General features: G+C 49.9%; 1 protein-coding gene across 1 annotated transcript in view; it reads right to left on the reverse strand.

Annotated features, from left to right (window-relative positions):
- The window catches only part of LOC107188546 (zinc finger protein 845), a 37,423-nt gene extending 12,373 nt beyond the window's left edge, over positions 1–25,050 (reverse strand). Inside the window, 6 exon segments of the mRNA XM_015576847.1 lie at positions 4,114–4,617; positions 4,701–5,305; positions 5,393–5,710; positions 5,812–6,084; positions 6,181–7,208; positions 24,811–25,050. Coding sequence (XP_015432333.1) covers positions 4,114–4,617; positions 4,701–5,305; positions 5,393–5,710; positions 5,812–6,084; positions 6,181–7,179 — 2,699 coding nt within the window. The 5' untranslated portion in view covers positions 7,180–7,208; positions 24,811–25,050.
- Positions 25,051–26,829: the final 1,779 nt, after the last annotated feature.

Raw genomic sequence — 26,829 nt, forward strand, 5'->3', positions numbered from 1 at the left:
GGACTCGCGGGGCGGTCACCGCTAAACTGTCTGCATACGGGGCCGTGCTTACCGCGTACCACCATACCAAAACCATACCACACCGCGTACCATCGCTACCGACCACCATTGCGACCACACCGAACCAAGAAAACCCACGGCCACCGTTGCCTACGTACGTATAACCGACCTACGTATGTATTATACATACACGCGTACGACCACACGGACGTTCTTGCGACACAATGCGCGCACAACGGAGACACCTCACTAATACATTTCGATGCGACGAATGCGGTGCAACAGCGTCGCATTGTTCCTCGGGGGGGGCATGCAGAAATCTTTCCTCCTCTTTCTGTTCCCCTCGGAAGCTGGGACCGGACCGGGCCGTGCCAGGCCGTTTTGCTCTCGGTAGCGCGAACAATCCCCCGCGGGATTCGCCGTTCTCGGCTGCTGCTGACCGAACGGCCACGGCACGGAACGGACCGGGCAAACCTGGGCCGGATGTTTAAGGGTGCCTACGGGGTGATCCGTAAAGACGACACCGTGCCTCATTAGCAGCGTCGACGGAGGTGAGAGAAAACGATACACGGGCATCGCGAAGACAATGGTAGCCCGAGGAGAGCCCTCTAAATTTCCGATGATCGGAGATTTATGTACCGCTTCAATCGAAAACACGTCTCATGGTCGAATTAATTGCGCGACGCCTCGTAGTCGGTTCGCTTTAATCGTTATCTCGAATCCGGTGGCACGAGTATCTCCGCGAACGGTTCGAAGGAACCCCTTCGTCGACCGAACGAGTCCATCTACGCTCCATCAAACACATTCGATCCTGGATTTTTCGCGTTCGATCGCGTCGCAATTTTTCCACCGTTTTACCCGTCGCGAAACGCTACGCGCGCTATTTACCCGGTGTCTAAACACCGACATCGATGGCGACAAGCTGTGACATATACCGGAAAAGATCGGACCGCGTCGTGGTTCGTTGGGTCGACGTTGGAGGAGGGGGAACGCGAACGAGAGGAAACGAATCGGTGTTCTCGGTCGAATGTCAACTGGGTAGCGAACGTACGCCAATCTCACCCAGTATGCCTATCTTTACGGCGTTTACCTGACCAGCCACGAAGGAGGCGGACGCGCCATTACTGCTATGGAAGATAAAAGATAGGCGCGCGCGCCACGCCGCGGTCCATATATGTAAATACCTCTGGGGAACTGGCGTACACATCGTCGAAGGCAGAAACGAGAGGGTTGCCGGTGAGTAGAACGCTCCGAGGGACCGACCGTAGAGCATCGGCGACGAGAAGGAGAGAGGCGAAGGGTTCAGGGGATGGAACGAACGAAACGTACGGTCAGTAGCTCGCGTATGTAACATACTATCTTGAATATGCGCATACATCGAGAATTGCCCGGTTATTCCGAGAATTGGTTAGGCCAGGCGATCGAATACGCGGGAGCTGCCCGTCTTCTCGTAATTACCTCTCTTTTCTCTCCTTCCGTCCTTTCCGTTCTCTCCTCGTTCTTGCCTTTCTTCTTTTTCGACGCTGGCTCCTCGCATTCCCTCTACTATTTTTTCGATCCTCTGCCTCCCCCATCGAAGCAGGTATCACCGCGTTTATTGCGAGAATCGACAAACGTCCTGGTACGATAATTAGAAACCGAATGGGAAACGCGTCGCGAGCAGGTTAACCAACCTCGACGACGACGACAAGTTCCGGGTCTCGGGAAAGTAGAAAACTTTGTGAAACGCTTCCCACCGCGTCGTCCTCGTTCGCTCGAGTAAACGGGGGCCGAGGGTTCGGGAATACGACATCGTCGACAACTGACGCGCGAGCAGCCCCTGCTCGGCCAGGCTGTCGTCTCGGACGAAAATCGAGCCGGAGAAAGTCCTAATCGGGGCTGGAAGCCCACCGGAAGTTTCAACTGCCTGCGGTCGAAAGATGACGCAAAGTTCCAGGCAGGTATATGAGTCGGTGCGCCGACTCCTCGGGACAGGGAAAACGCCTAGCGGTCGGCCAGACACGATTACCAGGAACTTGGAAGATATAGAAGACGAATAGACGTGGGGAAACAGGGGAGCCGGTCGATTAATCTCCACAGAACGCAGCCCACTATCGGAATAGTTTGATGCGCGTTAGCGTTCGAATCGAACTTCGAAATAGCGTCGCGATTCGAAGGATTCGCTTCGACTCTCTGTATCGAAACGTTATCCGTGGAACTGCAGAAAGGATCGTAAGGGGTGGCAGAGAGTCCGACGATGGCCGAGCCTAATCCTTCGTAACGGTCGAGATCGTGACATTAAGCGAAACCCTCGTCGTTTCGGACCGACCATACCGTTCGAAGACTCCGGTAGTTCGACGTGGAATAGGTAGCGTTACAGAATGTAATGCGTGTACGAGAGACGGGTAGCACGAGTGGTGACGAGAACCGGTGGCGGAGGCGTATGGAACAGGCAGAACCAACGACAGAGAAGGGAGCGAAAAAGGGACGAGGAAATCGAGCCGTGCCTGTCGAGCAAACCGTGCGAGCATAGGTGTTAACATTTGCTTTATAGCGATCGCTCTACACCCTGGCAATGGTTTAATACTTGGGTCGACACGCGAGAGAAACGCCGCCGTTGCTGTGGCGCCTAGTTGCGGGCACCCACGTACGTTCCCTCTACTCGAGTCCGCATCAGGAGACCCACGGAATACGTATTTCCGGGGCTCGTTTCGAGCATCCGTTCAACGTTTCACCGATCGTCGCCATCGTTTCACGCGTCTACTATCGTCGCCGCCAGAAATCCTCTCGTGAACTGCATACGGTCGAAAGTATGCATCGGTCTCGTCCCCACGGGAACAAGAACAAGGTGTAAGTGTTCTTTTCGTATCGGTATTCGTGAGGATTCTTACGAGAGAACCGACCACGGTAGCCGGGCGCCTAGTAATTTCAGTAGTATATCGGAGCATTAGCGAGCGCCGGTTTCTATTTACATACGTTAGTATTAGGGAGTCGTAGGACGTATACTTACACGGGCCATAATGCAGGCCCGTTAAATACTAGAATGACCCGTGGGGCTTACGGGCCGCTATGAGATGTTAATACGAGACGGTGGCAAAGAGCGCGGGGCTACTTCCTCCTCCTTCCTCGATCTACCCTCTCCTACTCTCTTGTAATACCAACATACACACGCGCGAGTTTTCTCCGTTTCGTCTCAGCGTTTTCCTCTTTCAGTACGAGCGGCGATCTTCTCTCTCTCTGGCTCTCTCCCCATCTCTCTCGCTTGGACCGAGCCACGGATACGGTCTTTTATTTTATAGTTATGCAGCGAGGACACTTTTACTACGACCACGCGAACGTTTCGTGGTTTCTGCCCGCAACGCCCGCTTTTATTGTCTTACACTTTTTATCCTACGAACGCGCGCGCCACCCCTTACTTAGACCCCTTCGCCTCGTCGTGCCTCGCCTCATTTCGCCATGTCTCGTCTCCTCTGTAGAAATGCAGATACACACGGCGAAGAAACTATAAGAATTTCACGCAATTTTTTGGAAAAATAAAAAAACGATAGCAACTTTTTTCGTACTTCTGTTCGACAGTCTCCGTCGATGCAGCGATTCCGAGTGTCGACCGTTGTCTGGTTAGGAATATTTATGGCACGCGCCGCCATACGTCGGCGTTAACGCACTCCGAATGGTAGTATAACTTGAGCAAAGATAAACGGGCCGGTGAAAGGTTCGAATTGCACGAAACAATATCTCCGTTTCGTGGCGGACGCGGTCACGGTGTACGTTCAATGGGCTCGACCCACGATCGATGGAACGTAATTGTAGCTAACTGGAAACCTGATGATAAATAGATTCCTTTCGTTCATCGGGATAACGCGGCGAGTTTTCTACGCGAGACCCATTGTTGTCACGATACGATGTTTGCTCTATGTCATACGAACCCGTCCAGAGGTTCCGTACACGAAGAACGTGCCCGGGCAATTACTTTTACGCGGGCGGCGCGGCGGTCGCGAGCGATCGTTTAAAATTATTAATCGGCCGATAATTTTGTTCGAAACGAAGGAACGGGGTTTGCGTCTTGGCTTGTGAACGATAACGATAACCGAGGATGGGGATCGTAAAATGTAACAACAAATGGTATGTACTCACTTTGTGTAGAAAGCGTCGTTGCACTCGGAACAAGCAAAGCTACGTTTCCGCGTGGATCCGTTCGTCCATCCCGCCGACGTCGAGGCCCCCGTGCACTCTTTCTGATGGGCGTTCAGGTCTGATCGTCTCGTGAAAGACACCGAGCATCTCGCGCACGGAAACGGACGTTCGCCGGTGTGACTTCTGATGTGATTCCGCAACGATACTTTGCCGAACGCTTTCCCGCAAACGGGACAGGAATATTTCGGTACCGATTTCCCGTGGTCTCGATCCTTGTCCCCTGCCGTTGCGTTATCGTCCCGAACGATTCCGGTGTGCAGAGCTTCGTGAAAGATGAATTCCGCTCGCGAATCCGTTGAGAAACTACAGCTGCCGCATTTCCATACGTTTTTGACGTCTGCCGTTTCCGTCGCGTCTAATTTGTTATCGCCGAGACAGCCGTTCTCCCTCGTGTGTCTCGTCACGTCTTGCGAGAGGGCAAAAAGCGTGCCGCATTTGGGACATCTGCGTGGAAAACCATCGATTACGCTCGAAGCTGCGATTACCGCACCGCCCGAAGATATCTACATCAATTCGTAATCGTTTACCTGTGACAAAGCTCGGAATGATCGCGGAGAAGGTGTTCTTTGTGCTCGGACAAATTTGCTTGTCTCTCCTCGCAATGTGGACACTCACGGGCTGTACTCGCTACTGAATCCTGACCGTTCTTCCGAGCTTTCACGATCTCCTTGTGTCTGGACGTTCGTCGATGCAGCACCGCTTCCTGAGCAGTCGCGAAATTCATCGAGCAGAACGAACAGAAATACGGATTCGGCCGCGTCGAGACGTTCGGCTCTCGTTTCTCGTCGGTGTTCCCGTCGTGACGAGTCAATTGGTGGCGCTGAAGAGCCACCAGAGACCGAACGATTCGAGGGCAAAGATTGCACTTGATTCGTTGCTGATACGCGTCCGACGCGGTCAAGCATTCCTCGTGACCGGTTTCCTTCGTGTGCAATCGAAGCTGGAAATTATAACGGAATCGACGCTCGCAACCGGGACAGATTAACGCTCTATAACGACCGATCACCACCGGCACGGATCCGTTCATCATCGAGACAACGTCACGATGGCTGGTACTCGACAAATGATTGTCCATAGCTTCGTTCTCCTCGCACCAAAAGTTGCAAGGGGTGCATCTGTAGCTGCCGCAGATCTGGAAAAACCGGCCGATGATCAATCCCAGGCGTCTCGTTAGAAGTAACGTAAATTGAAAATAGTACGAGAACGAGGAAAGTACAACCTGCTTGAGAGTGTACGCGTGAAGATCGGATCGCCAATGGAGCAGAAACGTTTCCTCCGTGTTGCAGTAAAATCGGCAAGAGGAACACTGAAAGGGACACTGTCGAACCACATTTGCCATGTTCTCCAGTAAAAACCGACGCGCCCGCAGTCCGCGAGGATTTACACCGGCGACGCGGCAATGATAATGAGAAAGCAAATGCTTGCCCATTTGAGCCCGTCTCACCCGAGCGTGGCACATCTCGCAGTTCAGAATTTCCTTTTCTCTTCTTCTCAAACTCTTCTTCGCCTCCTTCGTCTCTGGTACCTCTTTGATTCTCTGTGGATCACACGTCCGAATCGATTAACGAGTTCCGTTCGAATCTCCTCGACGCGGAAGCCGAGCAGAAGAAAGACAGGGAGGTTAACAGGTATAATTACTTGATTACGCGTGGATGTCTTTTTCGGGGGCTGCAGGTGCCCGGCACGCGACTGACAGAAGTCTGTATCGATTTCGCAGATGCTCCTTCTCGCGTGCAAATCGGACAAAAGATGCCTGTTGTAGACCAATCGAGAGGCAAGCTTCCTGCCGCAAGGACTGCACCAATATCCCGACTCGATATCCGTTTGCGCTCCCGGAATCCATTTCCCTCGCGTGTGTCCCGGGGGTGGTGGTTGTCCGATGTTGCTCTTAGCTACGTACTCTTCGATCTTCTGGAAAAGATTTAATAATAATACACGTTGATTTCGATCGTTATCAATCGGTCCTATAACCGCGACGAGGAAAGTCAATGTATGATTGCAAAGTACCTGCGAGCTCTCGGAAGGTCGCCATTTTCCACCGGTGTAAGTCGGCGGTGGATGTTCCGAATGGTGTTCCTCATCCGGCTCTACATCGTCGTCCTGAAGTTGAGACATATTTTGGGGTAGATCTTCCAATCCGGGTTTCCATTTGCCGCCGGTATGACCGCGCGGTGGACGTTCACGATCCTCCCCGTCCTCGGACTCCGAATAAGAGTCCTCCTCCCCCAAATCTTCCTCCAATATATCGTCCTCCGAGTCCTCGTCCTGCTGATACTCGAACTCGTACCTAGGCAGGTCTTTGTTCTCGTTGTTGGCCACCAACTCGGCCAATATCGTATCCTCTAGCCACGTCTGATGAACTTGTTCGATCCTCTGTGTCTCCTCCTGTCTCTTTCTGTCCGTCTGCTTGGACTCGTGAGACGTCATCAGACTCTCCAAAGAGTTTTCCGGCTCGTGTTTCGCCGGGAACGCGCCGCTCTCGATGCTTGTAGCGACGTGGTGGCTCATCGATTGGTTTAATTTGTTCCGACTGCCCGTTATCGTAGGCTTGCCGCTGGACGCGGATGAAACGATCTCGGGAAAACCAACGAGGGAAGGAATGCAGAGATGCTCGGTCGGGTCTTCGAGTTCCGTGACACCGGGCAGCATACTGTGAAGCTTCTCTTTCGCCGCTGTTTCTTCTGCGTCCGTCTGCATCTTTTGGCTTTTTTTCCTTTTGTCATCTTTCTTCAGTTTCCTGCTGTCCTCCAGCAAAGCGGACGCTCTTCGGGAATCGGGCTTCGTGCTGCTTCGCAATTCCAGCGAGCTGAAGAACGCGTCCGCGTTCAGTATTTCGGGATAGGAAACGGTGGTCGGTGTCGTCGGTGACACGCGAACGGCTTCGTTCTTGTCGTCCGGCGGACGACACCCGGACTGACGGTGTCGCACGTAGCTTTCGAGACCGTGCACCGTCAGGTGACATTTTATACAGAAATGAGTGTCGTCGTCGTCCTCGTAACTTTCCATGGATCAGTCCCAGTGGTCGCTTGACCGATCTGGAAAGAATACACGCGTGTATTACGTAGGCGCATCATCGCCTTGGTTCCGCGTTAATCCGTTCGCCGGGCAGAGCACCGACGAACGAAGAAACGTGAATGTCGAGAGGGGAATGCGCGCTGTCGACGCGTTTCGCCTAGAAACTTGCTTGCCCGGGACGAAGCATTCGCGAAGAAACTTTCCGAAAAAGTTATAGGAACGGCGGGAAGTTAAGGAATGCGTGAGATCGATCGATCGATCGGTGATGGTGTACGATCGACGACGATCCGGTCAGTCTATGAATCGCGCGTTCAGCCCAAAGGGTAGTGCACCGCGTTAGCGAACCGCACCGGGCAAATTGAAGGTCCGATATTCGCGGAACAGAAGGGAAACAAGTTGACGCTTCGTACGAACTAGGGGTAGGAAGATCGGTCGATGCCGCTTGGCCGTTATTCGGACGACGACACTTCGCCTCCCAGTCCTGGCCGACCCTCCGCCGCCCTCCACCATCCTCCGCTGCCCTCCGCCGTCCACCCCCCGAACTCCACCGTCCTCACCCATCCACCAGCCCCCGTCCAACTCTCCCTCCCGCCCTCCCCAGCCCGTAACCCACCACCCCTGCTTACTTCCAACCATCTACCTCCACCCTCCCCCCACACGCTATCGCCCTCCCGCCCGGACACCCTCCGCTACCTCCACCCCCGGCCTTGTTGCGCCCTTTCCGTTTCCCCTTTCCGAAGTCTGCGAACCGGCAGCGACCTCGTGGCTCCGTCTCCCTATACCCTCTCTCGTTCTCTCTATCTCTTTCTCTTTCTCGTCCCTAGCGCGTCTCCGTTTCCATGTCCCTCTAGCCCCTCTCTTGTCTCCCTCTCGTCTTATTAAACGAAGAAAACTACCAAATGAGATTTCCATCCAGGTCGAAACACGCTCCTCGCAACCCGATCGCTTAACGCGCGAATCTAGGCGGATCGTTTACTTTTGACGTGACTCGAAAATTCCATTCGCAACAAGATACCGAAACTCCCTAATTATCGGGGAAAGCTAAATCCGCGTGACGAAATACCGTTCCACGGCATTCTATCGACACGGTAAGTATCATGTATCTTGTTCGACTTTTTTCAGAAAAATAATCAAGTACCTTTCTGGTTCCTTAGGTGAGGGTTTGCGCGAGCATCATCGAATATCGACACGTCACGAGATCGTAGTGTTTGTTGTTCGCGATGAACAAACGAACAAACAGGGATTGGGGATCGGAACAAATGCGAGGCAATTAAGCGTGAAACAGTCGTACCAAGTTAAATATTGACAAAGTAGGGGTACGAGGTGCGATAGCGCTATGGATTATTGTATCGTCTTGTAGGACACGCGTACAGTGACGCAGACAATGGTAGGAACGATCGTCCAACCAGAAGAACGGGGACTAAATCGTGTGGACGGATCCGTCGAGATTTACGAGCGTTTGTCGGAAAAACAAGAAAGCCCGTTAATTGGCCAGCGGTCGTGGACAGAATCGAGACGTCGATACGTCAATATAATATCCAACTGTGACGCATCGCGCGGAGACTTTCAGCTAACCGATGGTCGCGTTAACGTTGATCGACGATCACCGATGACTAATCCCTTATTATTTTTCCTGCCATGAAAAAAGGCAAGAGTACACCTGCTACCAAGGAAACATTGCTTCTGCTTTCACATATACACATTCTCACCATGTTTCTCTTTCTCTTTTGGATTCTCGATAACAAAGAATATCCGGATATCGAGCTAAGGGATGCGAGGTCACTTTGCGATCTGATCGCGGTTACGAGAAGGCAGGAGAGCCGTTGAAGGAAGAGGAGGGATAGACGGATACTTGTTGAACGCACGAACTAGACGAATTCCCTCTGTTCCGATGCCACGCGAGGCTAAACTAACGCGAGAGGGAGAGAGAGAGAGAGAGAGCGCGCACGCTGGAACGGAGAACAAATCGTATCGTGTCAAAACGATTTTCAGCCTGTTCTCGTATCGAAGAAGAAAGGCGACAAATGAAATCGATCCAACGTTTTTACATTTACGCAATTCGATCGATTCGTCGTAATAATATTATACGAACACTCGTCTCGGCATGCGCATCGACGATCCTGGATCACGGAACGGGATGCGAAACATTCCCATCCTCGGCAGCCCCGATCGGTGTCGCTAATCCGATCGGAATGGTCGAGGGTTTCGCGTCCCCTTCGTTCCTCCATATCAACCGCAATTAACGATAATCAGCGCTCTGACCCTCGCGTACGAATTCACCCGATAGACTGTCCTTGATGCTTCGCGCTCCTGACAAAATAGACGCACGAAAAACAGACCAGTCCTCCTTTTAAAACTGACGATTATCGAGCAATCGGTTCGCAATTATTGCTGTTCGTCTTAAATTTAAGATTGCTGACAGTAAGGAGCGAGATTACCGTGGATCAAAGAATCAATTCTTTAGAGATTCATCAAAGACAATTGGATGATCTCGATAGGACAGCATTGACTCGATCCCCGAAGACCTTCTTGGCCTGTTTCTCGTCTTTCCGATCCTGTGTCACCGAGAACGTTCGTGGGTTGACTCGTCTGAAATCGGAGAATCCTCGAAAAATTGATTTCTTTCTGATCTTGTTTGTCGTCGTGAAATATCACGCAACATTGTGCGTCACACGTCATAATTTCGAACGATGCTCGTTCGCGAAATAATCGATGACGTTTGGTTCGCGAACGTCAAGCTTTTGGCGAAGAATCCGAAAACCGTAGGAAACCGAGGTAGCCACGGTCGAGCGTCCGAGATAGGTAGCGTGCGAAGAGGTGGAGGTTGGTCTAGAAGGGAGATGGACCGGAGGTAGACGCAGGGGATGCAAGGTCCGGGGAATATTGAGCCGCTCCGTTAATGTTTATAACGACGTTAGACGTTGGTGTCCCCGGTAGCGCCCGTGTGTATGTAGGTGTATAGGTGCTACGGGATAGCTAGGTGGCTTCGCCTACCCTCTAGCATAGCCTCTGCTTCCTCCCTTCTCACCCTTTACATCCGCGTCTCTCATTCCCCCTTATTATCCCTCGCGTTCGGCCTCTCGGTTCGTCCTTTCGTATCTACTCCTTCTCCTTCTCTCTTTCTCCGGCGTCCGTGTGTGCAAGCCCTCGCTCCTTCTTCGTCTGTCCCCGTTGTTCCCGTGTCTCGTCGTTCTCTTTCCCAACGGTGGCATACAACGGTAGTAGTAACAACGGTAGCAGCCGAGGTAGAAGCAGCGGCAGAGGTAGCGGCAGAGGTAGAGGCAGAGAGGCAGAAGCAACGGCAGGACAGGAACTGACATAAGCGCACGAGTGTGTATGTAGAGCACGTACTCGGGGGCTCTCCAGTTCGACGGAGTAGGTGGAGGCGGGTGGTTGGGTGGTCGTGGAGACCTCTCGGTCGAGAGTATGGGTTGTGGGTGGTGAACGGGTGGATATAGCGCGGAGGGTGAGTATGTCGGTGGGTCGAGGAAGAGGAGAAGGGGGGAGGGCTGCATCCTAGCAATGGGACGAGGGAGCCTCTGTCTAATCGATGCCGCGGCGGTGCGCGCTCGCCCCGCTGGCTATTACGCACCTTAATGTCCTTTTCCCTCGCCTCCTCCCCGCGCCAACCACCCCCGTCTCTTCCTCCTCTTCCACCTTCGACGCCGGTATCCCCTCGACTGCTTCGCTGCCTCGCCACTTTCCTCGTCTCGCTCGTCTTTCTTCCGTTTCTGCTTCTCTTTCTTTCCACGACCCTCCACGCTCTCCTTCCTCTTTCCTTTCCGCCACCACCTCCACCTCCTCCTCCACCCCCCCCCCCCCCAAGCCTCGTTCGCTCGAACACCGAGAGGCGGCCATGACACGTGTCAATCTACCGCAGACGCCCGATCGATACCGACGGACCTCGGCTTCTCTCTGCGCTCCTCCACCTCTTTCTTCGCCCTATCGTCGACAACCACCCCCATCCTCGTCCACCTAACCACCCCATACCACACCACCCACCCGCTCCTCCTCCCCTTGCGACCCCTTACGACCGCGCTCCGTGCTCCCTATACTCCGAACCTTCTCTTCTACGAATGCTGCCATGCCGCTGCTATACGCATCGACGCCAACCCTCGACCCGTGTCGGGGCCTGCCATGCTGCTCTCATCGAGAGTATCGCCTCTGTTCTCGCGACAAACGAGATTCCGTTTTCTAGCCACTGCCCGCCAATTGCAATCCCGCCGCTTGCCCGCTTGCCGCTCGCTCTGGCATCCGTGCTTTTCCTCCACACTCCTCCAGTCCAACTATCTAGTCCGTCAAAGTCGACCACCACCGGCGCTCGCCTCTCTACCGTGTGCAAAACTTTTTCCAACTCGGACCACCATCCTCCGTCACGGTTCGAACGAAACTTGGATGTTCTATATGTACCTACGTTGCCGGACGATCGTATCGAGACGTGTTCTCCAAACCATCCCTGATCATTCTGCCGCACGACATCATCTTACGATAAAAATGTTTATCGAACTACAAGAACGAATGTGCCGAATACCCACATCCGAGTCCATTTCTGTACCACTTGTATACTACTCGATCACATCAATAACATACGCCGTATAAGCGAATTGGTATAATGTAATTATTGTAATTTGTCGATCGAATAGAAACAATCCAATCGTGTCGAATCTAACAGAAGCGTAAGGTTCACGTGTAAGTATCGTCGAGGATTTTTCGAACGTTTCCGATACAAGATTATTCACGAATCGAACGAAAAACATTTCGTTACGTTAGAAAAACACCAGGGTTTATCGTGGTCGTAAAGTTTCAACGGGCGCGAAAATATGCGAGCACTACGAGGAAAGAACGTTAAAGTACGATCGTGTGCTTTTCGTACCGCGCCCCGCTCCTCTGGACGTTGATGTTTTAGACCGCAGATACCGGACTGATGTATCCTTCGCTTGAAATAATGCATCGAAGACCATCGTGAATCGGTGGACTTTGACCGGTATGAAAGAAAGCAGATTCGACAGCTAGCGATACATTCGTAGCTGGATCGACCGTAGGGGTTCCGTCTGCGACTCGTCCACGTTAAAACACCGAAGAAATTATTTTCAAACAAATCGTGTCTGGTCAGCGCGATGCCGAATTCTAATCGTCGACTGGCTACTCGAGAGCTCGAGCTATTTTCGAAACTACGAAGGTTACGTCACTTCGAGCAGGGCTCGTTCCGCATTAGCACTCCCTCGAACCAGAGGAGCCCTCCTGTCCATTCTCCCGTGGCTTTTACTTGCTTTCACTTGCCAATTCACGCGGACGTCAATAGGAGCACGGAATTTCCGAAAGAACCGAACGAGAATTCTCGGGTTCCGTTCGTTGGGACGCAACTTTCCGAAAAAGAGAAACGTTCGGTTGTCGTCGAGACGCCACAGGCACGAAGGTCGAAAAATATAAATCAAACAACATTCACTCTCTGAAGTTTTGTTCTACAGGAATGATCGAGAACGATTAATCGATGACATAGACTGGTTCCTTGATAGAGGAAAGCAGAAAACACATGTACCTATTGTTCGATTGCAAAATAACTGTAAAACCCATAGCATCGTACGACAGAAGAGACAATTCAATTCGGTGGCGAATGCAGAATATTTAACGAAAGCCAGTCGACGTTCGAAAAGTATTTTGTACGCTGGATTTTTCACTGCAAATTTATGGACGCGGTTAACGGATCGTCGACGGTAAATCTATCTTTGAGCATCTACGTGTTCGCGTATTCTCTGTGGCTAAATGTCGCTCGTCTGGTCATACAGCCCATCTTATTTATCCAAACTTCGCTTCTAAAGGTGAGAAAGAACAAGCGTTAGACCGATAACGTCATATTCTAAAAGTGTTTTACTACGATTTCGTGAAACATTTCCTACCGTTTCCCAACGTTTGCGTAATTACTCGTCTCCTGTTACCGATCATTTTATTGCTACTATTTTCGTAGACTCTGTGCCTCGAAATCGTGGATATTCCAGTGACTGGAGACACGACATTTTGAGTCGAGTGTTTCAGGCTTCCTAATAACGAAGTCGGAAACACCCAAACTGTCGGTCCTCGAAGCCGATAAATTTTCGAATACTTATGGAAAAAGAAAAAAAATTGTTCGAGTCGTTATTCAATCATCTGATAAGGTGGCATCGAAGAAACAATCCGGCGACAGTTTATTGTCGTGATATTACACAATGAAGGTGCATATCTACGAATGACGAGTGCATAAGCAAATTTCGGAACGTCGTGTAATCGTCGCAAGATCGATGGTGCCGGTGCAATAGATAGTCGGGGAAAGCGGTGTGCAGTACTTTATTTTACGAGGTGCACTTATTTCGGGTCTCGCGGGGAACTGACGGTACAAAACGAGCAAACGTATACAATGGACTTGTGCGCTGACCCACATTGTCGTTGCATAACGGGACGTCTTTCGAAATATTCGCAAGTTTAGTGCCTCCGGTCGCGTCCACCGACGACGGGAACGCTCGTAAAAGGAACCCCCGCAGTCACCGAGAGACACAAACGCAACTGACGCGTACCACGCGCGCACGAACCGTTTTTCGCTTCTTTTAACTCTCTTCCTTCACTCTCGATGCTTTTCGTTCTGGCGAAAAGAAAGAAAAAAAAGAAGAAGAATTATTTCGAAGACAAACAATGTTTTGTCGAGCAAAACAGGATTTTTTTGGCCCCACTGCAACCGTCGAATTGGCATCGGTAAGACCACTTCTTTGATTTCACTTGGACGCATAATCGACACAAAATTTTCGACGGTCGGAACAGGTCCAACGAATATCGCATTTATTCCGGACAAGCAAGCTTCGAAGCAGCTCCCGAATTCTGCCTAAACCTTCCTGATATAACGATATTCGATGGCGCATCGCGATAAGTTGGAATGTTCCTCAACGTGGGCTCTAGAAATGGGGAGAAGATCCAGCTACCAGCAAAACCACTCGATGGGAACGTCACCTAATAAACGATCTCGTAAACGTCGGGCCGCGAATGTCGCCGGCGTTGAATTGGCCTGACGCGCGTAGAAACGGCACGATCGCTTCGCGACCCCAGAACAAAAACGGCACCGCAATCGTCGAAATAAAATACTCTTTATGAGACTCTTTGTCGCTCCGAAGTCCCGGGCACTATTGGCGTAAAACTCGAGCGTGACGATCGTCATGAGTACTCGGTGTGTATCTGGAGAAAATTCCTTCGCGGAAAAAGTAATACTGGCTATGGGTTACGAAATTAAAAATCAAACGCTGATCGTGGCCCCTTCGTACTGCAACTTTACTCAAGAAAATTTCTAAAGAACAACCAGATCATGCTTTCGTGTTATAACGAGCTGACGATGTTTGGGTCCCAAATCCGCCTCATGGCTAGTGTCGAAAATTTAACATACGATGAATAATTAGCAAAAGAATTTCACGGTCCCGTAGCCAACGGAACTGCTCCATCCGATGAGTCATCGGTGAGTCTGAGAAAGACTATCTACATATACCTGTCTACCTACGATCCATTGGATTCCACGAATGGAATTGTCAGTTTTGATGAGAGACGTTTCAGAAGCCAATCCGACGATACATTGGATTACTCAGCATAATGCATCACTTTCTCCGATGAATGCTAACCGGAAAAAAGGATGCGAAATCACACAGCGAAATGACTCAATGAATCTCTTACCGATACCGGTAATCGGATCGTACGTGTCCTAGAGACAATGATAACGGATGGTCAGCGATGCACCGAAAAAGTAATCGAACGAAGGTTAATTTCGGATCGAATTTACCGAATCCTATCCGTGATCGAAAAGCGTGTCGAGCGTTGGCGCGAGAATGTAAAAGAAGTGGAGAGAAGGAGGTTTCTTCGGGGTCGTTTATACGGGAGCTGCAAAATATACCGGGGGAGGGTTCTCACGAAGGGCGAACGGTGAGCTGGCAGTAAATCGGGCGTCGGTGCAGTTTTAATTGACAGGAATGTTTAGCGGTAATGAACGCAAGGTGGACGGAGCCGGATAAGTACGAGGTAGGAGTAGAAGAGCCACGGCAACCACGATGCCAACGTCAACGACAACGGCAACCGACAACGGTAGCGGTGGCGGCGGCGGCGGCGGTGGCGGCGGCAGTGATGGCAGCATCGGTAGCAGCAACGGCAGAAGAGGAACAGCGCAGCGGCAGGGCCGCGACTAGATAGAGACACAGCGGCAAAAGCATAAACATCCCGGTGCCGACGGTGGTGGCGACGGCGGCGGTGGTGGCGGCGGCGGCAGCGGGGGCAGCGCGCACGTTCCACACCGTGGGCGTCGCCATCGCGTTCCTACCACGACGGCAGGGGTGTTCTATGACGCTATAGATCATGCGGGCTCCGCCTGGTAGGCGGGCACAACCTGGTAGTTGGTACGCCGACTCCCCTTTCCCTTCAGCACCGCCAGCCTTGACAGCGCCACCACCGGTGCCCGCCAAAACGAGATCCGCTCACCGACTACATATCTACAAACTGACCAACTCGTATCCTTCGACCTCCATTCGATTCTTTTTCCAACTCGAATCTTCGTCCTGAATTATCGTAAAGTAGCCTGACGCGCATAATGCTCGGCCCTGGCTCCATGACGAATCGAAAAGTCGCCCGGGAAACCCCCGATATCTTCCAAGAATCTGCCGTACCCCGCCGCCGTACTCCATTTACCGTTCCTACGAAACTACGTGTCTCACTATTTATCGCCACAAAAATGCGACGATACCGATCACTAAAGTTGATAGTGACATCCGGACACTCCCATCAATTCGTACGCTGACGCACGGCGATAATCGCGCAACCCCTAAGCGACGAGACGCAAGACTCCGCCCCTTTTCCGTAGTCCTCGATTACGAAATTCTATTCCACGTACTTATTACATCGGAAAAGGTGGTAGAAATAAAGTAAGAAATCGAGATAATAATCGATCGAGTTACTTGCCCAAAAAAGGTATCACCTACTGTATCCCAACAGCGTCTAAACGCATATACTTGTGCACCGTTATGTCGTTACTACTTGTGATTTAATAAATGATTTCTAATCTTGTTTTTTCTTTTTTTTTTTTTTTTAGAATCTTTCACTATATGTATATTCATATTTATATAACAACAAAAGTCTCTTATACACTCCGAGAGTTTGCCGATTGATATGGGGGCACGATCAAAAGACATCATTCGTGAACGTTTAACAAGAATCCGGCAAAAAATTGCAGAAAGAAACTTGGAGTTTCCCAACGTAATTTTGAGGTTAGTTTCTAATATCGTTCAATATCGAGTCGAATAGTTGGACGTTCGTTTCTAAAGTGATACATGGTGTTCTCCGCCTCTATCGAATATCGTTGTTGCACTTACCGAAGCTTGCAAGATGTTTCGATGGCCTTGAAGAGACGAAAATTGTGAGAAACTCGTAGGTGAGACTTCGCGACGCCGTAGTACGGTAGTACGATATCGCCGTGCGGCAGCGCCTCTCTCGGCGGAAAGAAAAGTTATTCGAATGGAGTGGTTGCCCCCTCTCGCGCGCTATACCGGGGCCGACGAGGTTGGGGGCCCCGCCTCCTTTTTTGACCACCTCTTGCGCGCGCGAGCACAGTTTCAGTCCCCCGGGCCCATCGACGAACTTTTGTCGCAGCTTTCCAGCCGCGTTTGTCTTAGCGCTCCATTATTTTTCACCAGAGAAACGCCGTTGCAGGCCACCGTCTTGTTAAAGGAAAAACGCGTGCGCGGGTAAATACCAGACTGCAATCGCGAGGAAAACCGGTAGCAGTTGAATGGCTGGTGATGCGCCTCCGCTATCTTCGCTACCAATCCCGGTCCTATACCCAGACAAAACCAACAGTCACGAAAAACGTTTCCTTGCCGCGTGATTCCGTCCGAAACTTCGTTGAATTCGTTCCCCGTGCCGGTTTCGTCCGTACCGCCATGTGACCCACACCTACCATCAACTTTCTTCGAAATCGCCATCTTTCGACTCACTCTTGAATTCAACATTCGTTCCTTTTAATTTTCGCAAAGTGTACGTACGTGTCGCTACCGTGAACGCGAAGTGTGTACAGCAAAGGAATAAACCGCGAAAGAGACAGAACGAGTGCGCGAGAGTCAGAGGAGAGCACTACTACTCCTGGGGCCCCCCACCACGCGGCCTGCCGCCGCGACGCCAGTCCGTAGTCAGTCAGCGCTGGACCGCCGCCCGCTCGATTTCGCGATCCACGAACGACGGTAGCCACCTCTTCCACCTCCGCCGCCTCCTCCTCCTCCACCTTCGCCTTTGCCTTCGGTTCTTTTCTCTCTATCCTGTTCTCGTTTCTCGCCCTCCACCTCAGCATTCTTTCTCTATCTTTCTCGCTCCCCCTATCACTCTCTCCCCCTCTTCCCCTCCTCACTCACACTCTCTCTCTCTCTCTTCCTTTCTCTCTTCGTATCTATCCGTCTATCCAACTATCCGCTTCTATCCTCCTCGATCTCTTTTGTCCTCGATTCGTCTCTCCTCCTTTGTTTCGGTGTTTTCCCTTGTGCATTCAATCGGTCTCTCGGATACACTACTTAGAGACAGGCGCGTAAACGCGATCGCATACTAGTTCTTTGTCTCCTTCCCTCCCACCCTTCCTCGCTCCCGTCCTCCCTCCGTTTCTCGTTTTCTTTCATTTTCATCTCCGAAACGAGCTTTCGGTAGCTCCGTACGTACACGGCGGAGTGTCGTGCGCGCGTCCCGAGTGCATGCAAGGCGTCGTCGCGAGGCACGCGTACACCACTGGACGGATTCATCGCGCGATTATCGAGATCCACCGATCCTTGGTGGACTAGGATCGAATTCTCCGAAACGGCGCCTCGTTCCTCCGTCTTCGCGGGATATCGAGCGGCGAGTTTCGCGTTGCCCACCGCGACGCGACGCGACGCACCGCGACTGCGATCTAGACACACAAGTCGTCGATCGCTTGGCTCCGAAGTGATATAATTCCATCAAGTGCCCCGACATTTTGAGAATATCGTTCTCGTAATTAGGTCTCGGTAGTGCGAACGGAGGAACGAACTGATTATTGGTGCATGCCGGTATTTTCCCTCGCGACGACTGTCTTTCATGAAATATCGCGTCATGTAAATCACTCACGTTGTATCTTGGATCGTTCCGTAGGTGCGGCGTACCCGATCGAACCGATGATCGTTACTCGAAGGAGCCAGCCGCCTATCGACACACGTTCTTAAACAGTGAAGCGCTCTCGCGGAGTTCCAAGCCGTGCTTCGAAACGTACCACTTGTGATGCGCGATACTATATTGGAAATTACGAGATCGTTTGGAGTGAGTTACCTGTAGATACCGTAACCGCGCAAGGATCACGAAACTGGAGGATTTTTTGCCTTACCGATCAAGTGCTACCAGTGCGATACTCCGATCTAATCACGAGATCGCCAGGCATCTCTGTTCCGTTTGTATACGATAGCCTGTAATAGTGTTTTCGCGGTTAGTTCCGCGCTCGCAGCTATGTAGGTGCGGTTACGTCCGTCTAGACGCAAAAAGAAAACGATACCACGATGACGCTGTCGATCCTTGGAAGACCGATGACAAACGGATCCGGCAAAGTCGCGATGAGGTAGTGCTCGTTGGACACGTGCAAGTGGGTGACTTTGGTGCGCGGTGCAGAGGGAAATTTCGAACGGTTTTCCCACGGAAGATCTGTTCTGGATCTTCGTGCAAAAATTTCCGACAGATCACCGTCACATGTTTCGGATCCGATCTAAGGCTGCGTCTAAGGAGAGAAGACCTGGAGCCCGAACAGATAATCGAGCATCCCCTAAGGACGCAGATGCCCCGAAGGAAACAGCACGCTCCGCAACGTATGAAATGTAAGTTACACTTGAAGTACTTTATACTCTTGGCGTCGACAACGATGAACGCACGATCAAACTTCGCGGTCGGAAAGTCCTGCTCTTTATCCCACTATCTTTCCGTTCGAAAGCCAACAAAGTTTCGAGCGGTATCATTTTGAATGACAGTGGATGTCAATGTGCCATCGTTGTCGTCGTCTCGTCGACCAAAGTGTATTAAATTTTACGAGTATATGCGCGCCCCCTCCATAAAATGGAACTTTTAACGCGTCCCAGAGTATTCGCTAATAAAGAGAAAAATATGCTTGATTTCGGGACACTGTTAGTTTCTTTTTAAACCTTACTGGAGTCGATATCGATATATAAGTACTCTGGCGTTGGGGTTAAGACATTTCACTGTGTAGAAGTTATTCGCGACGCGCGCATTAAAATCTCTTACACGTTAACCGATCGAGCGTAATTTCCATCGCGATCGATGAAAATTCCAACAATTTTGTGCACGTCTTTATTCGAAACGATCTACATAATTATCCCTCTTGTTCCACACGAGGTACACCGAGTAACGGGGATCGACTAACGAACCCGTTAAAAACCTGGTTAACGATACGAGTGTACAAGTATAATTATTCTCGACAACCGTGGTCTCATTCTTTCTGGTTGAACATCTATGTTTACGTGGAGGTACAACGTTTAATTTTATTCGAATGGAGGGAAGGAGTTAGAGGGCGATCGAAAAGTATCAAGAAAATTGGTTCGGGAAGCGTATCGAAAAAGCAGGAATAGAGGATAAAATTGTAGGGAAAGGATTCGTGGAGTTTGAAAGGTTGATGCGCGCCATGCTGCTTTTCCCACGTGGGGAAGCCATGAGGCGTAAACAAACTCGCCCCTGGTGGAGGGACGCCATCTTGGTGAAGTTCTGCCGGAAACATTTACAATTCACTCAACTTGCCCTACCGAAACTCGGCCAAGCGCCGATAAATCTCGTTGTGCGCGCGCGCGCCCGCGCGCTGATGCTCGCCGCGTACATACATAAATCCACGGCAGTCTACGGTGTTTCGGCGCCGTAAACGCCACAGTTTTTCGCCAGCTTCCGCGGCGGTAGACGCGTCAGTTCGCTTCCCAACGAATTCAACCTTTCGACGACGTGTTCAACGAGGATACCGTCGAAACTTTTACGGTTTTTGACATTTTCGAAAGGCGCGGCAGCGGGATACGCCGACGATCGAATCACGATTCGTCGACGTCCCCTCATTTTCGTACGACTGACATTATTACATACACGAAATGGCTGCCAGCGTCAGAGTTTTGTGCTGCTACAGGACGCACGGGCGAACCGTGAGCGAAAGTAGTCACGAATAAGTTAAGAAACAATAAATTGTGCTTTGCTGATCGAGTAGCCTAGGTCGGACTAATTTCTCTGTTTAATTTACGACGTCTCGGTGAAAGGATCCGAGAAACATTCCGATTCGCACCGATCGATCTCTCGTCTATCGTGAATACGGTCGTGCTGCGATTGCTGTATCAAGAAAGTTAATTATCAGTATATTTACTAGGAAAAGACCGCAGCTGCAGCTGTGGCTTTGTTGAAAAATTCTTAGTAAAGTCAGAACGAGATGGGTTCTATCTGACTAAAATATTATTCGCAGAGACATAACGTATGTGAGAAACCGTTTGCAAAATAGTTGCTTGCACCTCTCTTCGTTCGAACGACCGGACCGTTTAATTTGTATCTTGAACAACCTAACGAAAGAATCAATTTTTCGATGGTTGAACTGTTTATCATAGGTACATGGCATTCGTTCGGGAGACGCATCGGTGATTCGAAAGCATGTTAGACTAACGTCTCGAGTATTTGTCAGGAAATTCGTAGGCTAGCGCAACAGGTGCAGTTTAGAGGCATCTTCTCGTCTCGGCATCCGAAAAAGCAATCTCGTCTGTAATTCGATCTCTCGTATCTTTCGATCGGACGTCGTGTTAGTCGTGTTACGGCATACATACATACGTACGTTCTTGAAACGATACGGAGAAAGTGTTGTCGCGCTTAAAACACCGGGCCATCTTACGCGGAGATTTGCTTGGAGGCTCACCGATAGCGTTGGTCCATCGTTCGATCGTTTCTGGAAGCGACGTATTCAACGTTCGAGAACGCGTAAACTCGACGATGCGACGCACTAATTATAAAATGTTAGCTCGAATCGCTTCGGAGGACACGCGGATCGTGTTGGCCACCGTTCCGCGTGTTCCTCCGCAACTCGTGATCCACAGCTCCATTCATAAAGCAGGAAGAGTACTTTGAGTCTGCGCAAGCGCGCCGAAACGGCCGCCGTCCGTCTTTGCTACCAGATATTTTCGGAGGTCCGGAATTATAAAGCCAGCACGGCACTATATCGTCTTGTCCGCGAACGCCACGAGACTCGTCGCGAGATTCGGCGAAACTGAGATAACCGGACGAAAATGATTGATTCGTTGACAGGCGTGCCTCGTTTATTCGATGCTGAAACTTCTGCGGCTTCGATCATATATTTAGAACATTTTCGTTTCACCGTTTTTTTTTTTTAGCAAGACGAATAATTCGCTTGTCCCGAATAGGTAATGTCGCTTGAAATATTCAGACTGTTCCACAAGCCGGTCAAAAGTCAAGATTAGGATTGAAATGGTCCGCTGAACTACGATTCCCAACAGCCTTTCGGTAGGCGTATATCTATCGTGTCTCGGTGTCCAGCCGTGATGATTGTTTTTTAAAAGGGAAGACCTTGAACGGACACAACCGGAAACACGTTTTTCCCATGGCTTACCTGCCTCGCGAGACCTACGAGAGGCGCACGGCAAAAAATTTACGACTTCTGTCGTTCGAGAAAGGACGCTGCAGGACATGCGGCGCACAGACGACCCATGGATACCTGCTTCTCGCACAGGAGAAATTTCAACTGGCGATCCTAGTAAAAACCTTTGGTGAGTCGTGACGAACAACGCCCATTGCGCAAGACTTTCACCTCAAACAATGCCGCCGCATTTTTGGGTCTCGAAGGCTCACTCCCCTACTGTCATAAATCCTTCAACCCCGTGGAAAAGGCGACGGGATCTTTGCTCTCGCAGGCCTTGGGACGCCGGAAAACATGGAACCCGCATATGCACACCGACTAAAGAACACCACCGGCTGAACGGACCCGTTCAACGTTTTCTACCATGCTTTCCTTTTTCCCTCGAATCCTACGAAATCTCGTGAAACAGTTATTTTTTTCCCCCAGTGAACATGTATTTTTCTCAACTGTAACGGAATTTCGACAGATTGGCGACAAACCTAAAATCACTTTCGATGCGTAACCATGCGTAAAAGATTTGGAGCGGAGGTTTTCGCGCTCAGATCATGCGCGTGCATCGAATCAGCTTTCTAATCGAGTACCATTATTTCCGGTGACCATGATTTACATGCGATATCGCATCGACGAGCAAATGTGCCAAATGCGGTATACCTACCCGAAGATAAATGAGACTTGACCGACGAGTTGCGTATTTTTCGTATTTCAATCTTTGATCGCAACGATATTCCCCGACTAACTTTTCACAATTCACTCGTATGCAAATGGTAAGCGTGACAGATCTCAATTCATAGGAGAATACATATCACGGAAACAAATATTCTTCAATTTTTATTCTATCGCTTCTAGTTGGGTTATCCGAACTAATGAATATGTAATATCCTCGATGCTACTCCATTTTTCCATACATTCAGTTAAATCCCTCGATTATCCAAACCCGTACGTACACTAAATCGTACGAGTGGATATATTAATAAAATCCTTTAACAATCGATGGACAATTGATCATTTTACGATTAGTTTGAAATAACAACGAAAAAAGGATCGTGGAGTTGCGACACGACATTAGAATTTCGATCGCCTCGAATCGTGGACGTACACCGGTCGCCGATATTCACCTCTGGAATGAATCATTTGACGAGCAAGGAGTTTTCATCGCATGACGCGCGATGCGGGAACAGGCGAATGCGCGGCCGCGTTCTCGCGTCCTCTCACCCTATTTTCGATGCTCGTAAAACCGGCGTCGCTGTATCCGACTGATCCGTCTCCCGATTTATACCGAGAGACGCGTCGGTTCACCGCTGCTCGGAACTAGTGCCTGCTGCCGGATCTTTCTCCGCGCCATTCTCTAAGCGGTGCTAATAAATTAACTGGAGAAAAAGACGGCGGTACGACAGATGCCCGATGGCTGCCATAAAGGAGCCTGCTAGAGGCGCTCGCGGGTGGTGGCAGCACATCAAAGCGCATCCGTATCGCCCCGATGCAGTGTACCGTTGTTTTATGTTTACCAGAGGATTCGTTGCTCCTTTCAGTTTGCCTGACACACAGCCGAGCACGATTGTATGGGTATATCGGTGGTCCGTACTCCGAAACGCATCCGCACCGCGCGACCACTCGTACGGAGGTGGTGAGAAAGAGATACCGAGACTCGAGTTTACCAGACAATAAATCAGCCTAAATGACGACAAAGATTCGCGTCGGGAACATCGACACGTTCGAATGCACTCGCAGTAGATATACACGATGTGGTCAGAAAACTTCTAAGTGTTGATCCTACGTTTCAAAAATCAAGAATGACGAAATTGTGTGAGAGGTTTTGTTTTCAAGTTATTAACAGGTAAAAGTTCAGGCCGGAAACATACGCCTCGTACATACATCGGCTTCGTCTGAAAAAAATACAGTTTCATCACAAGGTCAAAATACCGATCCGTGACACCTCCACTCGAGTTTTGACTATCTTCTTGTGACGCTTCATAAGGAAGCAGATACGTATCGTTGTATGACATTAAACCCGATTACTCGTGCAAATTCGTAAGTTGACTCCGGATGTTTATGCACGAGAAATATGCAAAAAGCATACGACGTATTGGTTCTTTTACAAATTCATTACTTAATTTTTATTAATTCATCGAATCCTGTATTTTTGTCTAAAGTAGTGGTTTTTTCATTTTTTCTCCGGGGATGTTTTTTTAAACGATTAATATAATTCATATATTCTCACCGAAACGTTTAACACGTTAAGCGCCACGTCAGCCACCGGTGACTGACAATATACTTTCCGTTCAGTCCGCGTCAGTCACCGGTGACTGACGACATATAATGCAAAAAATTATATTCTTATATTAAATAGTCTGAGCATTCCCAAAAGAGTCTACAAAATTACGCGTAATATTATACAGATTTCGATAAGATACAGACAAAGAAAATATACATATAAAGATATACATGTAGTCTTACGGCAACCTTACGTATCTTTCCAGCTGCCAACATATCGCGGCGGAAAGGACCAAAAAGTAGACTCTGCGCTTAACATGTTAACGTTAAACCTAGTTTGATTTTTCTATTGTGTCAGGCAAAGTGCTTAAACAGATTTTAACGAACACCAAATAAGTTCATTTTACCACATATGAACATTTAAGAAAAGTTCAACGAGCCTCCTTAATTTGCGCAAAATGTTCGGCATAACATTATATGTACTAAATAATATATACTGCTTCAATCTATTTACCCCTCGTCTAGTTAAAATAGGTTCCGGTGGCGGATGAGTATTTTTCAATATTGTTCAGTACGTTTCAATACTTAGCATTCACTACATGTTATTATTGTCGACACTACGTAGTTATGATACAAGCAATAATATGTACATTGCATACGTTCTTAAACATAAATATGTAAAGCATATGCATTGTAAAAACCATATAAAATAAAAAATGTAATGTCAGAACCTTCTATGTACTCATAAAACAAACCTCTGATCCGGTTCCATTGCTTGATCTGTCTCATATGAAAATATGCATTTGCATAAACATCCGGGCTCTATTCGTACGGGACACCGCAGCAGACACACAGAATAAACACTAAATAATCTAATTTGAACTAAACTAAAGCTCACTACACTGAGTAAATTAAACTGATTGTATTTTATGGCCACTAGATGTGTTCACGATGACAACTGATACAGAACTGTGGAACCGCGTTGCTCGAATTGGAATTTGAGGGCGTAGAGGACAGGAAAGTAATACAAATTTGTAAATAGCGACTGGATAATACTACCTGATCTTCGGCGATGTTCCGAACATTCCCGAATAACCCGAAAGATGTTATGATTAGCATGAAAGGAAATGTCACGTGACACGTTCGGCTAACAATGAAAACTAAGGCCGTATTTTTTTTCAGAGGACGCATTTACGCGCCGTGACTGTTGTGCCCTACGCTCACCGCTTGTACGCAGATTGCCTGATTTCAGGCGTTCCCAACCCCAATTCCCGATTGGTACATAATAACTTGAAAACCAAGCGTCGAACGCAACTTCGTCATTCGTGATTTTTGTTTTATTTCGACACGTAGAATCTAGGCCCTTTAAAGTTTCTGATCCGAGGCACCAAATACCCTGTAGATTCCGAAACGTTGAAGGAAGGTAAAAGAAGAACGCGAAAGACCGACCCAGGGCTGAAGCTCGACGAGATCGGAATCGACAAGGGAATCGTTCTTACGAATTCCTTTTCTAATTCTCTTTGCGCCTCGGCGTTGATCGGCCGAAGAGAACGCAACGGCGTGTCCTCGTACCGGCGACACGCCGTGCCACTCGAAAACGAACTACCGGTGTGCTGCACGGCGTCGAACGTGCCGGCACGCTTAAGTGACTTTCGGTGTTTGGCCTTTGCGCGCGGCGAGAGCCTTTTGCCTTTGCGACAACGCTCGCTTTGCGGCTACGATCGCGAACAAGCAGGCGGAGGCGGTAGTGCGTTTGACCTCTTCCTCCTCCATCTCCTGCTTGGCCATTCTCCGCACGCACCCGCCGCCCCGTCGCGAGTCACAGCGTTTCTTCTCCCTCCGCAAGCTCCCTCGAGACAGTCGCGCGTATCGGACCTAACTACTTATCCCCGCGCCCGTCCGGATAACTAAATCGCTACCTACTGCGCGAAACGACGCTCACCGACGTAACCGCTCGAATTGGGGCGAGTGGGTGAGGTGGCGAAGACAGATTCGTTCGAGGGTGCGAAGAAAGAGAGAGAAAGAGAGGGAGGAGAGCTAGGGAGACAGACAACGACGGTCTGTGTCTCGGTCAATCCGGGGGGGGTTGTGAACAGTCCCGTTCGTCGGAGATTTTCGCGAGGTAAACTCGTTGAACGCGTTGAGTAAACGCAACGAAAATCAATCCACCCTCTTTTGTTTCTTTTCCAACTAGATTCCGTTGGATTCTGCGGTTGATCCGCGAAAGTCGGATAACTAAACCGTTTCAGGGAAGGAAGAGGCGTGGCGATTGTTGTCCACATCTCGATGCTCACGAACAGTATTTTCCGAAAAAAAAAAAAAAACAACGTCCAAGATTCTTCGTTGCTTATGAACGAGATCCCGTTGAATGCAAACGTTGGGACGTCCCCCCGTTAAGAAAGAACGATCGTTCCGGTAAAAATTCTTTAAGTAAGTAGTATGTAAGTAAAGTACCGAGACTTCCGGGCGCAAGACAGAAGTTTGCCCAGTCCTTCGATTGGAAGTTGGATGGAATGCCGAATCGAGAAGGCGAAGCGAAGCACGCAAACGCGCGCGCTCTTTTAGGTGTGCGACTACATGGATATGAGAAAAGTACGGCAGAGGGGATGGAAAGGGCGAAGCACGGTATCGCGGTACAGTGGCCAAGCTATTCGGCCGTGCACGTACAATCTAGGTACTGTTTCCGCAACGAGAAGGCCCCGAAGGGGAAGTAAGCAGTATCTCTCGAGTTTCCCTCGTGGCCCCTCGGTCCTCCGTCCTCCGTCCTTCGTCCT

Source organism: Dufourea novaeangliae, unplaced genomic scaffold (genome assembly GCF_001272555.1).
Source record: "Dufourea novaeangliae isolate 0120121106 unplaced genomic scaffold, ASM127255v1 scaffold133, whole genome shotgun sequence".
NCBI lineage: Eukaryota > Metazoa > Arthropoda > Insecta > Hymenoptera > Halictidae > Dufourea > Dufourea novaeangliae.